Genomic DNA, 18,425 nt, shown 5'->3' with positions numbered 1-18,425 from the left:
GAGATACACTCACACACAAGAATTTGGTGACAAATATCACAATTAATGGTAGTCTCTGAAACTGCCTTAAGTTAACCTTTTTAATATTTTCTGACATTTGACAATTAATATGTATTCAGCACCAAAAGAACGAGATATTCTTTTTCTTACAAACCAAATTCACATGACTATGCAACATACTAATTTGGAAGGATTAGTATTGTGTTGCTTTCCTCATTTGTGTGCATTCCTTTTCCCAATGTTGCATGAGGCAAAAAAGCTAGATGGGTTAGTAGGAATTCTAGTCTTAAAAGACAAAAACATAACCTTGCTTAAATCAGAGAGGATACATTACATTAACAGGTCTAAAGGAATTTGAAAACTACTTTTGCATCAAAAAAATTTTATTTCAGAAAGACAATCTATGCTTAACATGTATATGTAAAAATATCTCAGGCTCAATCCTAAAAGCTGTTCTTGTATTTCCATTTGGCCAGTTATCCAAATATGGCTGCATTTTCATGGCCTGCTTTATGTATTTACAACTTAAGAGAACTGTGAACTATAGTTTTCAAAACAAAACAATATTTGTAAGAGAAAATGAATGTTTTATTTGAAATATATACAATTCTTGAACTGTGAAAGAATGAGCTATATACCATGTAAATCTTTTAAGTATTGTAAATTAGGCAAAACAAATACTGGGGGGGGGGGGGCGGGGGTAGAAAGAGGCCTTCCAAACTGAGACAATTAATCCAAATTCATATAATTAACTGCTTTCCAGATGTGAAGAGATGAGGGAAAACAGAATGTTTCAAACTCAAAGACTACAGTGTTTTACTATTTCAACATAAAATTCCTCCAGAACTCTCATGTACATGATCCTGGAATAAGCTTCTCATTTCTTAAGTTTATTAGCAATCTGTACATTTGAAAATAAATATATACAATATTTCAAAACAAACTCTTCAAGACCATATTTAAGCAATGACATCCACAGAAACTTAATTCAGGCACCATGTAACAATTAGGGTGTACGGTATCTTGGAGATTAAAATGTTCTCTTTCTTGCTTGTTTCTCTAAAGTCTTCATTCTACACAGATGGCATCTAAAGTAGTTTTCTTACAAGCCAAGCATCTTGATAGGTCAAACCCAGTTTCATTTTCTCCAGTACTACAAAAATGAACAATAAATAAAGAAACAAATAGAAAATAATTAGCTTCACTGTTCACAAAGAGAGATAAACAATAATCTATAGTTTTAAAACAATGCTTAGAAAGAGACAAACACACAATTCTTTAATAGAAAAAAATTAGCTAGTTCCAGGCCTTTAAAAAAAAAAAAAAAGACACCCATTAAAAGAAAAAAGTGAAATAATTACTAAATGCCATGAAGAAGATTTCAATTGACCAAAATGTGCAAAATTCCTGAGACTTGGCTTAAACATCAGTTTGTATGAGAAAATATTGTAGGAAAGGAATGTTTGCTAATTGTAAGCTCAAGATGACTCATTATTATTGCATGGTAGCACATCTAGCACTAAGAAGGCAAAAACCCCAATGAATTCTGCAATGACAGACAATATTTTGAGACATGCACACAGATCTTGGTGCAACTTTTTTTTTTTTAAGTGTGTTTTTCCAGGACCCATCAACTCCAAGTCAAGTCGTTGTTTCAATCTAGTTGTGGAGAGTGCAGCTCACAGTGGCCCACGTGGGGATCAAACTGGCAATCTTGTTGTTAAGAGCACCGGGCTCTAACCAACTCAGCTAACTGGCCGCACCACCCCATTTTTTTAAAAAAATTTTTTATCAGTGCAATATTTTTAGAGAGACTGTGAAAACTCGTAGTTTATTCCAAAGAGCACTTAAACAACTACTTCATTCCACAAACCACATTATTCCACAACCACTTCATTCCAGAAATGGTCTCAAACAAAATCAAATGCAATAGTCCTGAAAGAGTAAGACAGGCCCAGGCAAGGGTTGTCTTGGGGCCAACACGTTAACAGCGTTCATTATTAAAATATCAAGTGGAAATGACATAAATCAACATTTTCAGCACCTATTTTGTGCTAGGCACCCTTACATTATCTCATACAAGGCTTATAAAGAAGTTATCTGTGACATTGCCCTCTATTATTTTCTCTGGAATTTAGCATTCACTGAAATTGAAGGAAGGCTACCTATTACTTCTGAGGACTATTTAGTGCAAAAATAATCAGCAATAGTTAATGGTTGTCTTTAACATTTACTGGCTGCTGTCAGTCTCTCAGTCAAGACAACTCTCATCATTTTGTTTGGGTAAATATACACTGAGTGAATGCACATGGCATATACCCTCCTGTTCAATAACATACATACTGGCTTTGTCTGGGAGGGATTGAGAATGCCATTTACGTGTAACAAAACTGTTTCATGATGAAAAAACCCTCACTAGCAAATCTGTTTGTGTGTGTGCACATGTGTGCATATGTGTAGAAATGTGAACGATGCTGACTGATTTTAAAGTGGCAATTCTAGAAAGAATATGGCAAGATTTACTTTAATGCTAATAAAAGGAATGTCATTTACAATTAAGAAGCTGTTTCAATGCTTTCTTAAAGGCAATATCAGAGAAAGTAAAAGTAAACTTTTCAAACGGTCTTTGGCACAACACATACATTTAATCGATGCCTACTACGTGCCAGGAACTGTGTAGGTTCTGTGAGAGACCCCAGGTTACTTAAGATGAAATGTTTATATATAGAAATAGTAAAACACACACACACACACAGTTGGGCAAATGAGTGGGGAACGCACTGTAGGCAAAGAACAGCGGTGTACTGAGTGGTGAGGAGGAACTGTCATGGGGGTAGCTCATTAGAGCTACAAAAAAAAAAGGTTCTTTTTCAAGGCTGGTGGAAGATAAAAATTAAAAATGCAAGTTCAGGGCGGCTGGTTTGCTCAGTGGTTAGAGCGCAGTGCTCATAACACCAAGACGGACGGTTCGATTCCCTCATGGGCCAGTGAGTGAGCTGCGCCCTCCACAACTAGATTGAAAAAACGACTTGACATGGAGCTGATGGGTCCTGGAAAAATACACTGTTCCGTTCCCCAATATAAATATTTTTAAAAATGGAAAAGAAAATTCAGGCTACAGTCAAACTGTGAAGGGTCCTCACTGACATGTTAGGAATTCTAAATATCCTGAAACAATTAAAAACTGCAAATGTGTGTATGTACCTTTGTATGTGTGAGAAAAATGCTGTTAGTAAACAGACGGTCTCTGATACATTTCCTAAATACTTCAAAATGTCTGTGTCTATTGAAAAAAAAAAAGTCATAACTGTAGCAGAGCCAGTCTCAATTAGTCACCACCCTGGACATTGGAAGAATTTATATAAAGGGGTTTGATGTAACACACACAGGAGCAGGAAAACAACAGAATAACAACTAACTGTATAAAAAAGGTATCGAAGTAAACAGGGAAATCTTACCATGGATTACATTCAAGCGTTTGAAAACGTTCCTTAGAGAAGTTAATAAAATTAAACTTATATGAATGAAAAATAAACTGCAGCACATTTTAGCTGAAAATTATGGGGCATTCTGCTGACTGTTGCTATTACAATAATTAACTGATCTTAAGACCTTAAGACATTTGTAATGTAGCAAGTGCCCATATTATGTTTTCATACATTACGGGTTTTGATGAGGAGTTGTGTAGTAGTGCTGGCTACAATGAAACAAGGGCACATGTACGTCAACAAAATTCAAGACTGGCTTTTGGCCAATGTGCACAATACATGTTATCCCCTATTTATCTCGGATTAACTGTTCCCACTGTCTCCTCTTGGTATCATACTATTGGCTGTTTGCACAGCTGATTTTTTTATTTTGGTAGTCAGATGGGTGACTTAGGAGAGAAAAGATTAAAGGTCATTTTTTGAAATTTTGAAATTTACAAACGTATTTTCAACAACTAGCTAGTCACGACAAAATGTATTCCTATCTAATAAAGCTTAAATGTACACTGAGAAAAACACTGTTTAGAAACTATTGTCTATTTCTACAACTCAGGGTTTGGGTCTGAATCTGGATTTTGTCACCTATTAACCTTGAGGCCTTGGGCAAGTTATTTAATCTATCTAAGCCCCAGTTTTCTCATCTGTAAAACAGCTGTGGTGATACACCTACTTCGCAGGTGTAAGGATTAAAGGAGATGATGCAGAGAAAGCACTTTACATAATTCCTGGAGCATTTACGTGCTCAAGAGGCTGTTATTATTGCTATTACTGTTGTTTCTGTGTTTTTGTTCATAGTCCTCCCAGGATACTTGGAATAAATTAGGAATAGATCTGGGACACAAAATGATACAGAATAGGTTTGTGTGATACACTGGTATTACGTTATTTAAGCCACTGGTCTGGGAATCATCTGATTCCTCAGAAAATCATTTACTAAATTAAAAACAAAACAAAAAAAACCACATTTGATTTAGAGAAGAATTTCTATTTGGCCATAGAATTCAATACTTTGTGTTTTATTCAACGAAACAGTTTACACTGCTGTTCTTTATTCCTAATGGTAAAATAAGGTCCATATAATATAAGCTTGGAAATGATGCTCCATTCTTTTCTCCTCAGGGCATCGTTTGCATCGACGCCTTCTCGGAGTAGATGAGAGAATAGTGCAGTTACAGTGGAAACATTTACACTGGGTTTAGGTCAGCACATAAAGGTAAAACAGGAATATAAATAAACAAAATTACCCAAGAAAAGCCCTTCAGAAAGCAACACGTTAGAGACAGACATCTCTTAAAAAATCCACAACAGGATGTTTTTCCTTCAGTAGTAGTAGCACAGTACTGATGCAAAAACAAAACAAAACAAAACAACAGAAAAAACCCGTTTCTTTGTTTGAGGAGCCGATGGGGCAGAAGGCTTGCACTTGAGAGGCCATGTTGCACAAAACAACATGAGTCTGCAATACTGGAGTCACACTTAACATGGTAAGATATCATGTCATGGGAGGCACTTGGGATCAGAAACACTCCTGAGAGAGCGACACATTTATTAGAGGACATATGCTCTTCAGGGGAAAAGTCAGGCAGAATATAACCACACCATTTTCCTTCTTTCATTGTTTTTTTTTTTTTTTTTAATCCATCTCCCACCCCCTGCCCCCAAGTACATATAGTTAAATTTTCTTCAGTTAAAGGCACATAAGATGTGACTATACATTCACATGCCCCCCTGCCTGGACCTGTGCTTTCCCCCTTTGAACACCATAAGGGGATAAGGAGGGATTCTCGCCAAACGGACAGAAATGATGTTAGTTAGTTCCTTGAGCTGGAACTCAGGTTCACTTTCTGAACCCAATCCGTTCTTATTGTTTTACACTCAATCTGCAAAAAATACATCTTTAACATCAGTTACTCTACCAAGATTCAGTTAATTTGATTTAATAAGTATTAAGATTAATGGAAACCACACCCCATTCTCCACACTTCTAACATCAATCAGTGAAGAGAGAAGCAGGCAGGTTAGAAAAAAAGAAGAAAAAGGAAAGAAATGGGCTGCACTGTGAGAGATTACCACTGAAAGTTCTAGTTTTAGACCAGTTGGTGACCCAAACTAAGTGATCTTTACCTTTTTGTACAGGTAAGACTAGAAACCCCTTTAAAGATCACTTCAGCAGGGAGAAGAGTTCCGCTGATGTAATTTCAAAGACAGAGTCCCAAATTAAAGTGTTTTTCAATGGAAAATTTGTACCACTAATAGGTAAGTGTTGCTAAGCAACAACTATTGCAGTGTTTAATCTCTATACTTCCTAGGAAATGACATGATGGAGGAAAATTTTTAAAAATTAGCATTTTAACATAATAGTTGGATCTGACAGATTTTGTCTTCTTTTAGAATATCAGTTCTTTTACGCTGACACACTATAACTTTTGTTAACATTTTGATCAGTCAACCTCCATTTTTTTAAAAAACTAGGTTCTACAATCCATAGTGATTATTAGGAATGCACTAAAATGAGCATAAATCAATTACCAATAGGCATCCTTATAATAAATGCTAGGAGTGGCAAAATAAAAGATGTTGGTTATCAGAAGCTGAGTGTGCATGTGATGTATTAGTATCAATACTAAGTAAATATATGTAGAAATGTGAGTTTCAGGAAAAAAATCAACTTTAGAGGTTACTTAAGAACCAGGTATGCTTCTGTAATTTTATAATTTGACTAGACTTATGGGAAATACTTTCTTTAGCATCTCCTGTGCCCTTCAATGCCTAGCAAGTTCCAATGAAATTTAACATCCTAATTCTTATTTTGATATTGTTTTCAGGAGCACAATTTATGGGCACAAGTGACATACTTAAGGAAAACCTAAACAATAACATGAGCATTTTCAAGTTAATTTCTTAGGATAGTGAATATGGGATTCTGGTGAAGAAGATCTGCTCGATAAGCTAGGAAACGACCTCAGTCTCCTCATCCATAAAAGATGATAATGCTAAAACTCACTGCGGTGGGTATAGCTAGAATTACATGATACTAAGAAATGGGGAAGCACTATATGAAGTACCAAGTTCAAATAAAATGAAGCTACTGTCCCAGGTATTATCCCAAATACTGTATCTGTCATGATAAACTAGATAGCTGAGATATGATCTATAACATGTACCTGCGTAAATATCCATGCTGCACTAAGCCTGCACTTTGACCAGTCTGGGATGATGGTGGTGCTGTCCTGAAGTTGCTGGAATGACCCAGGTATTTGCTCTGAACTTTTACATTCATGATGTTATTGACTTGTTTTTCTACATTACTTTCGTATCAAGAATATATCCTAGTCCAAAAAAATCTGCAACTGCGGCCAAAGTAATTTTAAATAATAAATTATCCAGGATTTCTATATCTTACTGTGTATCCCCGAAAATAAGACCTAGCCGGACAATCAGCGCGAATACGTCTTTTGGAGCAAAAATTAATATAACACCCAGTATATTGTGTTGTATTGTATTGTATTGTATTATATTGTACAGTATTATAGTATATTATAAAGACCGGGTCTTATATTAATTTTTGCTCCAAAAGATGCAGTAGAGTTGATTGTCCGGCGAGATCTTATTTTCGGGAAAACACGGTATTAGGTGAGTGGCAGTTAAGTCTTCAAAGGTGACACACTTAAGTCCTCTTCTCTCTGCATCCCTCGCTTCCCATCAAGAGGTAGAATCTGTTTCTTCCTCCTGTGAATCTGGCCTGCCCTTGTGACTTGTTTTAAGAGAACTGCTGCTTCTGCTTTCCCCCTCCCATCCAATGCATTGGGGAAGCCAGCTGCCACGCAGTGGAGCTGCAGCTCGAGCTAGACCGCCACATGGTGAGAATACTGTTAGCCCAGGGAAAGAGCAAAATTCAAAGTACGGTTTCTATTGAATGTGTGTGACTTTCACACCATCAAAAAGTTGAAAAATCTTACGTCAAACGCTCATAAACCGGGGACTGTCTATAAATTAAAATGTTAGTAGTCAGAAAATGACAGGAAAGGATCATTAAAGAAATGGTTAAAGAAACTGACAAGGCTTGATGACATAGTGGATACTGGCTGAGGGAGAAGTCCAAGCAGACAGGCTTTGAGTTTGGGTAACTAGTAAAAGCATTATTAACTGAATGTGTAAAGTCAGGAAGGCATTCATGACAGGCGTGGGAAGGTATGGGAGAGGAATGAGGCCTAATTTTCCTGTTTGCTAACCTTTTTTATAATCATCCTCATTACGAAATTCATAATTAAAATAGGTTTTAAATAATTTGTATGGAAGATTCTGCTAACAGTCAGTTTACGGATAGACCTTCTCAGTATGTGGTACGCACTGCTTTTCTCAGCTTCCAAACTCCTTTCCCAGCACGTCACCATTCCCTAAAACCCAACAAGTGTTGAAGTTTCACTTACCAAAGCCTCTGCTACACCCCAAGTCACTCTCAAGAAGGCTTTATAATCACCACTGACTACAAAGAATGGATACACCTGTGTTGACGCGCGCTCCCAATTTACTACAAAATTTCATATCCCACTAAGAAAATTCAAGTGGGATGTTTTAGACTTAATCATGCATGGAACATATTCAGATCAGCTGGCTGGTGAGATGTTTAAAAAAACCAGAAAAGATACCAGTTGGCAGGAGAAAAGTGTAGCTCTGCGAGGATTCTGGGGAACGTGGAGAAGCTGCGATAAAGGCACTGACCTGGGCGAACTTGTGAATCTGTTCCACCACAGCAGCAAACAGAGCATGGACACTTTCATCAATCAGACTCTGCATGTAATGCACCGCCTCTTCATCGGACAGGTCTAGTCGGAATTTATCCTGAACCTACAAGGGCACAGTCTGTTAGTCTTTTGAATAAAGAAGAATGGATATATTTTGGAGACAGAATTAAACTGATGTAGGCATTACAATAGATTATAGCTATTTCTATTCCCAATAAATGACTTATAACTTATAAAGAGTTTGGAACGCTGTTCATTTGTGAAGTTTGTTTCTGCCTATTACCCTATCCTAGTTGACTGCAAACATTTTTTAAGAAAAAGAAAACATGATTCTGTTAGGCCCTGCAAGTTCAACAAGTAGATTAAAAAAATAAACACATAACCCTGTCCTTTTAACTCAGAAGTGTGCTTCTTTTTTTGCATATCAAATCTAGAACTACCATATAAGTTATAAATTGTGATTTTTATTAACAATCGCCTTTACGTTTTCCCTTATTCACTGTGAAATGTATAGCAAGGTGAGATTACATTAATATTCTCCCTCCCCTCACTGCCTATACAAGAACAGGAACTGTGTCTGTCGTTGGCAAAGTAAACTGAACTACACCTTCTAAAATGTCTCCTTGCCTATACTCGTTCCCTGTGCTTCAAAGAATGACTTCCATTGGTCTATAATTTCCAAAGACAAAGGGATTTTTCTTTAGGTTCATATTTAAAGTTAGTCGATTCTCAATTAAGTACTAGAAAAATTAGTAGAGATGTAAGTGAGAATGGTTTCCTAAAATATAAAAGTCAGTGTTACTGAATGACTACTTTGTGCAACGTATAATACATGCAGGATTTCACTTGACTCTCAGATGGCTCTGAGGTAGACAGTATCTCCATCTATAAGACGCAGAAACTGAGGTACAGAGACTTATGAAGCCAACCCGGGGAGACCCTTAACTGATGATAACAGGTTCACGCTTCCAGACAATGTCACAGCACTGCACATAACCATTATACTCTACTCCTTTCTCTGCCTATAATGACCCACATCTACGTCTGAAAGACAGGTGAAGAAAAAAATGGGATTTCCAAGTGGATAAAAAGTAGTCCACACTTAGTACTTCTCTGTAAAGTAAAACTACTAGAAAACTAGGAAGAAAGGACAGACATAACCGATGGCTCTAGCTCAGCGTCCGTACCCCTTTACTGGATTGAAGTTATCAGGTGATCTGACAGTTCTGCAGGCTCAGGATAAGTGAGTCAAGGAGAGGTAGACATATAAAGTGAAACAAAATTCGGTAGAGTAAGATCTAAGGATATATCTTCAATGAACTAGCTCTCCCATTTCTGGATCCCCGTTAATGACAAACATGTTCCTTGAATTTAATCCTTTATTCCCCTTTACTTCTAATTAGAGTGATTATGTCTTGACAATTTTGGAACTAGTTTTAAAGACATCAAAAAACTACAAGGTAGGAGAAATCAAAATAAAACTTTAGCCCAATTTATCAAAACTTGCATTCTTTTATAAGTGCTTGAATTACAAACAGAAGATATATATATTTGACATACAAAGAAAATGTGATTTATCAAATATGAAAAAAATTTTCTTTTATAACAAAGGTTAACTGCGTATAAATGGTTGACTTGATTTCACATATACTGACTTTGTTCTTGTGCCCTAGGTCCTTAAGGTTCTCATCATTTTCTTCAGGCTACATTCTCTGTTCTTCAGATTATATAATTTTTATTGATTCATCTTTAAGTTCACTGACTCCTCCTAATGCCATATCCAATCTGCTTTTAAAGCTTTCCAATGAATATTTCATTTTAGCTATTATACTTTCAGCTCTAGAATTTTCGTTTTGTTTTTTAATTCCTAGTTTTTATTTCTCTGTTGAGAGTCTTATCTGTGCAGTCATTATGCATTTATTTTTCCTTACGCCCTTGCAAAGATTTACAATAGCTTATTTAAAGTCCTTTTCTAGTAACTGTGACATCTAGGTCATCTCAGGGTGAGTTTCTACTGAGTGCTTTTCATTGACTGTGGGTCACATTTTTCTGTTTCTTCCTATATCTAGTTATATTTTATTAGATAGTTTTAATGTTATAGAGATTCTGAATCTTGTTGTATTCCTGTGAAGATTCATTCAAGCAGGCAGTCAACTTGGCGGAAATCAAATCCAAACTCTGTCCTCTCATTGGTAGTCAACAGCATAAAACTCTGCTCAGTTCTTTAAGCTTCTGGCCACTGCTCCCTGCTTCCCTGGGACCAGTGAGTCTGTATAGTTTCACAGTCAGTCAGGATTTGGGACCATTTTAGATGCAGATGGGGGGGGGGGGGGCGGGGTTCACTACCTCTGTAACTTTCATCTTTCCAGAACTGTGACCTAACTTCTGGGCTATCCTTTTGCCCCTCATTAGTAAGGCTGAACCCAAAACAATCTGGAGATTGTCTTCAAGTAAAAGGTTACAAACTTGCAAATCTCAGCCTCCACAGTTTGTCTTTCAAGGGTAAATACCCTTTTTTGGTTATGCTTGTTCATGGTTACTCCTCAGTGCTTCCAAATGACATTTTCTTTTTTTTGGACTATATTAAAAAATAGCTATCTGGATCAGTGTCTTTGTCTTTGAAATAGGGTACTCCAATGCTCAGAAAACTGGGGATACACCAGAAGATCGAGGGAAACAAATTAATATTCATAGTGTCAATTTCTCCTTCTTGTAAATACAACCACCACTTTCACTCTAACATCCCCTAGCAACCTTGTACCATATTTGAACCATCTCAACCACCAACCATTCACAAGAAACACAACAGCTTCTCTGCAAGACAGTCACTCAGCCACTGATAAAATTCCATCAGTGGCCACTATCTACATTTTGAGGAGCCCATTTTACCACTATCATTACCAGCTCTTCAAATTATCTAAAGTGCCAGTGAACACATATTCCTTCATTTCAGTCTTGCTTTTCCGAGTTACTCATATAAATTTACCTTTTTCTTTGTCACAGTTGCCAAACATATAAAGATCCTGGTAACACCTTCCTCCCATCTTCCTGTCAGCATTTATACATCCTTACTCTGTGGTGTGCCTGTATTCATCTTCAAGTTTAAACACTTTAGAAATGTTATAGACTATGGTGGGACTAATGATTTTCTTCGTTGTATACTACATTTCAAACTGATTATAAATTTTACAGGCTTTTATATTAGCCACATACCAGTTGGTTCTTATTAAGCTTGAAATCAACTGGAAGTTGAACAGCAACCGACCAAAACATCACTTGCTGTATGTGCCATGATGAAAGATTCCCTGTTACTGTTAAAAGCTTTGGAAGGTGTTTAATATGAGGTATGTGATAAAAAAAATACAGTGAATGCTGCTGCCAAGTGCCATCCAACAGAAAGGCAGGGATCTTCAATACGGGACACACTCCGTCGAACCTTAGTAAGAGTGTGTGACAAGTTTTAACTTGTTCAGTGTAGTCAGTTGGGTGTGAGCTACAGCTGAGTGTTTTAAAGCGTGTTGTGAACCATCCTCCATGATGACAACGCTCCGTGTCACACATCGCTTCTTGTATATGACAATTTCTGTCAAATAAAAACATTACAGTGTGTCCTCATCCACCTTATTCACTGGATCTGGCACCGTGTGAATTCTGGCTCTTCCACAAAGTCAAAATGACCATGAAAGGTAAACGTTTTGAATCGATTCAGGACTCGAGGCAGCCACGACAACGCATCTAAAGACACTCATGAAAAAGGACTTCCAGAACTGCTTCAGAAAGTGGCAAGACTGATGGGATAAGTGCGTTCAAAGTGAGGATTAATGGCAATGTGTCTTTTACTGTAATAATTGTTTTTACTTAAATATTCACCATACTGGTTGATCACACCTCGTATAGACCCTAGCCTTAGGCAGTCGGAACTAAATGAGGCAAAATAAAATAGTTTCAATTTTTCAGTTCTTGTTTTAAAACCAGTCTCCTATTTTTAAACATGTAATGATATTAGAGATCAGATCACTTCCTTCTTGGTTTCTAATTTCTAATTCCTAGATGATAAAAATTAGTGATTATCACTCTGTCCTTTTAAAGCCCTCATTTATAAAGTGAAAGTAAAATACATTTCATACATTTTATATAATCTTTATTGAAATTTGACTTACAATTAGAAATGAACCGTTATCTTTAAAGACCTATCTTTTTAAAGCTACCAGAATCTACTCAGTTTTCTCTTTTACTTTTGATATTCATTCTTATTGTAATTCTCAATACAGAGAAAACAATCTAGACCAAAAATTCAAACTTAACATTATCACTTTATGTTTGGATGTCTTATCTTCAAAAGCATAAAATACTGGTAATATTAAAAAAAACTGAAAATAATTTTATGGAGTATTATAAGCATGATTTCAAATCTTGAAGTTATAATATTCTAAAGACAGTCTCAATATCCTCTTTGCCAATAACAAAAAGGACCGATTTTACATGTAGTTGCATCATTTTTGTATTGGACTATGGGAGAGGTTTTAATCTGGAAATTTTGTATTGTATCTAGCCTATAAATACTGCTATTTTTATTTATTTACCAAAAGGCAGCTTAACTTTCCTAGTCCAACACTAAAGGGCAGTGTAACCTCTCAAATTGTGCTGGGGAGGTAATTATTTATTCCCTTGAATTATTAGGCTATTGTCAACTAAGTTATCTACCTGCTCACTTCAATTTTCCACTAATAATAAAATAATGATGTAAGAGTTAATGTGAAACATTAACAAAAAAACCATTTCTCACAAGATGCTGTAATTGGCAAAATCTGCATGCTCTACAGACTATCATTCAAGTGAAATGATTCAAGAAAGGTTGTAATTAATAAAACACACTTGCTACTCAATTAGCCCTTCCTAGCAAGTAATAGAAAGTCTCTGATATATCTAAATCTCATTTTCAGATACCATTTTTACACTTAGTACCTTTTAAGTAGAGAGAACATTTTTTATCGTAGTCCGACACTACAATCTTCTGAAAGAAGATTTACTAAATATACGTCCTTGGCAGCATAGCGTTTTAAAAAAAAAGCATGGGCATTTCTCACCGGAGATATCCACTATAATAGACACAGTTGCGTTGCCAACCTTAGGCAATCAGAGTAGTGTTCCTAAACTTTACTGAGTTCTTTGTATTTCAGTGAATTACCAGTTGCTGATGTCCAATCAAGTATTCCTATCTGCTACAAAGGACAGAATCTGGTTTCTCTGTTTTCAAAATGGAGATCTGTCATATCATTTTTTTCTTTTAACTTCATGGACCTCAATTTGGATACTTAAAAAACAAAACAAAACTGGAGATTCAATAGCATATTTTTCTACTGAAATTTCAGTACCCTTACACTTACAAGTTAAATGAAACATTTAATGATTATCAAATACAAATAATGAGCAATATGTTTTCCTATATTTGAAGACTAACTTAAAACTATATATTTTTTCTAATCTGTCCTTGAGGATTTAACATATTGATGCAAAAGACAGACAACCTAAAGAAACACGATCCTGGCTATTATATCTGCTCTTCTGATAAATATTGGATGACAGATACTTTCCTTTTTATATTTCACACTTCTGGCAATGGGACATAACTCCCTATGCCAGAAGATTCTTTTGGGAACCATAATGAGGAATTATTGAAGTATGTAGAAGCATAAGTAACCTCATCCAGCCTGTGATCTGTGACTCTACTCAGTGGTCACACCAAACTTGTGAGAGGTTAGGGGAGCTAACAGCTAAGCAAGGGTCTCTTAGTCTTCATATGCTTTGCACATCGAAGGGGCTGCCAAGCAAAACATGAGACCTCCTTTTATTTCTAAAGGACAATTTACTAAAGGTGAATTTGAACAAAATAAAACCCATAGATTTAGCCTAAAGTTCTTGAACCACACTGGAATTGCACAACTTTTAAATTGCAAGTTCTATGTGCATGCACACCCACAAACACATCCACATACCCGACCCCTCACACGTCAATTAGTACTATTAAATTTTGTCTTGAACAGCATTTTGATGAACACTGTGTTTGCACCCACCCACATTTACAGGTGTATAGAGCCATTACCCAAACAAAACACAGCAACACATTTGTAGATAAATTATGTTGTTTTCATAAGGAGCACAGTGATTTCATTTATACTTAATCTTTACGCTTTGTCTTTGAAAGCTCAAAACACACTATTTCGAGACTAATTTAACATTCACTAACACAGAAGAAGGCTTTTGCTTAAAATAATTTAGTGTAGCATCTCTGAAATAATAGTAACTTTCATTAAAATAAAAAGCAGACATTCCCCTTAAAATTTTTCTTATTCAAAGTATTAGAATTAGAAAAATGTTTTGCCTTGTATTCATTTCCTAATAATTTAATCACAAAAGTAATTACAACAAAGGAACAATATTTAGTCATAAAGGTGAAAGGAAGACTTTTAATCTAAATATTACTTTCTTGCTGTGTTCATTTCATTACTTCAGCTGTATTAGAATAAAAAAAAAATTCCTTACTTGAAAAAAAAAAAAGAATTTAATGTAAAGAGTAATTAAAAAGAAAAATGATGAAAACTGAACCCCCATTCAACTATTGCTGAAACAGAATCAATGCTGTAAAGAATTGTGTCTAATAAGACACACGAATATTATTAAAGAAAAAAATTTACATTGCCAAAATTTCATGAGAGTGGATATTATGGATTGCACATTTATTAATCTTCCAAGTACCAAAGGTAATTTAATTTTACAGGTCATTTGAAATAGATCTTCAGGTAATTTTTAGCTGCCTGTAATATATAATTCCTTTCTTTTAAAGCTTAGCAAAAAAAAAAAAAAAAATCAGTTTAAAGAACAACACAACCAATTAATCTTTCAACACAAAAGAGTATTATCTCATGAAACTACTTTGAACAAACTTGTTACCAGTTTAAAAGGTTTCTTTTTTATTATTGATTTAAAGCAGGGGTGTCCAAACTTTTTTCAATGTTTTTCACCAAGGGCCATACGCGGTAAAATACACAAACAGCTGGGCCACTAACTCGAGATGAAGTACGTATTGCCTCACCTGGTTTATTTAAGTAAACTAAACATATTTTTGGAATTTGCTGCGGGCCAATAAAAAAATGGATGGTGAGCCACAGTTGGCCCACAGGCCACAGTTTGGACACCCCTGATTTAAAGGAATACACAACTGAAAAAGCATTGTTAAGTGGTCACGTTTATCCATTAAACTAGTTCTCCTTTCCCTAACCATTTTTTTCTAAATAGAGATTCGTATATATCAAAAAGTTCAGAAAAGTTTTAAACTCCTTGAAGGCATAGGTAACTGTCTTCTTTCAACAAACCCTTCCTAGTAGCAAAGTTAATCATTTGCTGGGGAATATATGTTTTTTATCCCAGATATTTTAGCTTTTCTTCATTCACTAGTACATTCTACAGAATCTGACTAAGAAGTCTCATATACTACAGGTTTATAAAATAGCTCCCTTCAATTTATTCAAAAGAGCTGACACACACCTTGTCAGTGAGGCCTTTTGCTGGCTACCAAATCTAAAATTTCCAACACCACTACCAACCCAATATTTCATTTCTTCTCTCTTATTGTTTTTCTCTGTAACAATGATCACTACTAATATACCATATACTGGGGTTGCCAAAAAAATGTATACACATGACTTGTACTCCTCTTTTGCTACCGGTATATATTGAATATTAGAATTTTAATACAGTTTTTTCCTTTCTTAAAATGTGTACACATTTTTTTGGCACCCTCTGTATTTTACCTACTTACTCTTGTTTCCTGTCTATTTCCCTTACTAGAAGGTAAGTTTCATGAGGACAGGACATTTTGTTTTATTATCACTACAACTCAAACACTGCGACAGTGCTTGGCACGTAGCATACAGCTCAATAAATTCTGTTGCGTGAATGAATGAAGTATAAAGAATATTCATGGAAAGAATATACTCAAGCTGTGGGGGAAAAAATTACCTTTGGGATAGAGGAATGCAGGTGAGTACAATTCAACACTAACTGTATTTTTGTTCATTAATAAAAGAAGGTTTAATAGGGCAAAATGTTAATATTTGTTAAATATGGGTTGTAATTAATGGATGTTTGTTATATGAGCATTTGTATTTTTCATGACTTAAATATTTCATATAAAAATTATTAAGAAAAAAACTGGTATAATCAGTTTGCTCATTGTTGGAAATTAATCCACCCAGTTCTATTAGCACTATAACACTTTGCTTTTATCAACATGTGTTATTTTTATTAGACTACTGGGATAATAGTGCTCTAAATTATTAAAGAATTAAAACAACTTCTGAACAAGCTTCTCAAAGCACCAAGCAACAAGCGGCACTGAGCCACTAACCGTTACTCACTGATATTTGTGATCAAAGAGTACATTTTAAACTGTGACCCTATCTCACATTTTGGGGCAATTGCATTTTCTAAGATATAGGCAAATCAGAATAACAAAAATATATATTCCATATATAAGTAATCAGATTCCAAATAAAATTAAACAAATTTGATATATACTAAAATAAGTTATAGAGACAGGAAAATATTTTTGCACATTGTTATGATTACTCAAATAATTTGAATAATCTGTACCTTCCTGAAGCCTTCAATCTCAAAAGCGCTACTCTGTTTTTAGCTGGCTTCCATTCATGAGGCCAATGTAAAAATTTTCCAAGTCGTAACACTACAAAGTAACATCAGCAATCATTATTTCATCAAAGTATAAAAATCTACTTCTACTTCATTACAAAGCCAGCCAATATGAAGCAAATTTTAGCCTATTCCAGCATAACTTTCCAATATTACAATGACTTTGTCAAATTTATGTTGCAATTGATTACTTCATATTCTTGATAAAACAGCAGAAAACAAACCTTTTCTGAAATACCCTTTTGGGGGAAAATACGGTGAAAAACCTTTTTGTCACGGTGCACTTAATTGAAGCTAGAATAAACAGGTAGGGAGTATTAGTCTAAAGAAAAAATGACTAATGTACATGCTTTTTATCCTTCATAAAGTGATTTCATATGTGAAAAATAGTTCCACAAAAATACTGGTAAAAAAAAGGGCATTGTCCCTAATAAAATAATGATTTTTCAAAAAGAGAATCCAAAATGGAACAAAAAGATCTAATAAGAACAAGAACATGACCTAACTGGCAGAAGAAACTGGAAGATTCAGTTTGACAAACACTGTTAGAACTTTCATAAATAGCTTTTGAAAATGAGTGAAGTCAGGGAAAAATGAACATATGACAGAGATAAATGGGTTTAAAATAAACAGCAGAACACACCCTGAATACAGCAATGAAAAAAAAAAAAAAAAAAAAAGCAACATTTGAAATATGGGGCAGCCATCAATTATAGCTAAGGAAATTTTTATCAACTAACTATATTTCTTGATGAATAAAGTTTAGTCAATAAAAAAATACATAAAATAACAAAAGTAAGGCATGTCCAAAACTAGTGTGATAAGTAGCCTATTTCCTATGTGGGATGGGGGGAGAGGTGGTTGCTGAAAAAGTGATTACTTGATAAAATAATAAATGAAATCCTAATAAGAGCATGACTTTATTAAATGGCAAAACAATGAATTATTTAAATTAAAATTCCTCGAATTGCTTGCCAAAGACTTAAAAATTAGGTAAAAGAGATTAGCCTCATTCATATTTGCAATGGTCTCAATATCTGTGCCTCCCCCAAATCCACGCTAAACTATGAATGCCTAATGCGATGTATTAGGAAGTATAGCTTTTGGAAGGTACTTAGGTCAAAAGGGTAAACCCTTCATGAATGGGATTAGTGGTCTTATAAAAAAGACACCACAGAGCTCCCTAGTTCCTTACACCATGTAGGGATACAAGCAGTTTGTGGCCTGAAAAGGACCCTCACCTGACCATACTGGCACCCTCATCTTGGATTTCCAGCCTCCAGAATTGTGAGAAATAAATTTCTGTTGTTTATAAACCACCCAGTCTCTGGCACTTTGTATAGCAGCCTGAGTGGACTGAAACAATGCTCCATCCATAAGGATATCTTTCCAATGCTCGGTCAGTTATGTCAGAACTTAGGGCTTTTCGGGCCAATTATTTTCAACCACAAGAGAAATTCCATCAGACACTGCTACTGCCCTT

At 35.3% G+C, this 18,425-nt stretch overlaps 1 protein-coding gene across 2 annotated transcripts in view; it reads right to left on the bottom strand.

Moving 5' to 3' along the window:
* Nucleotides 1-365: 365 nt before the first annotated feature.
* The window catches only part of PIK3C3 (phosphatidylinositol 3-kinase catalytic subunit type 3), a 131,155-nt gene continuing 113,095 nt past the window's right edge, over nt 366-18,425 (bottom strand). The window contains exons 24-25 of one of the 2 annotated variants that reach the window (XM_019751746.3): nt 8,211-8,336; nt 366-1,153 (exon numbers count right to left, since the gene is read on the bottom strand). In XM_019751746.3, coding sequence (XP_019607305.2) covers nt 1,139-1,153; nt 8,211-8,336 — 141 coding nt within the window. In that variant the 3' untranslated portion in view covers nt 366-1,138. Of the gene's footprint in view, nt 1,154-8,210; nt 8,337-16,885; nt 16,977-18,425 lie in introns of those variants that run through there. The other variant, XM_088797972.1, reaches the window with a different exon arrangement.

This window comes from Rhinolophus sinicus, chromosome 4 (genome assembly GCF_057876585.1).
Source record: "Rhinolophus sinicus isolate RSI-liver-muscle chromosome 4, RSI-T2T, whole genome shotgun sequence".
NCBI classification, from domain to species: Eukaryota; Metazoa; Chordata; class Mammalia; order Chiroptera; family Rhinolophidae; genus Rhinolophus; species Rhinolophus sinicus.
Note: the sequence above shows the minus strand (reverse complement) of the source record. Positions and strands in the feature narration are given on the sequence as shown.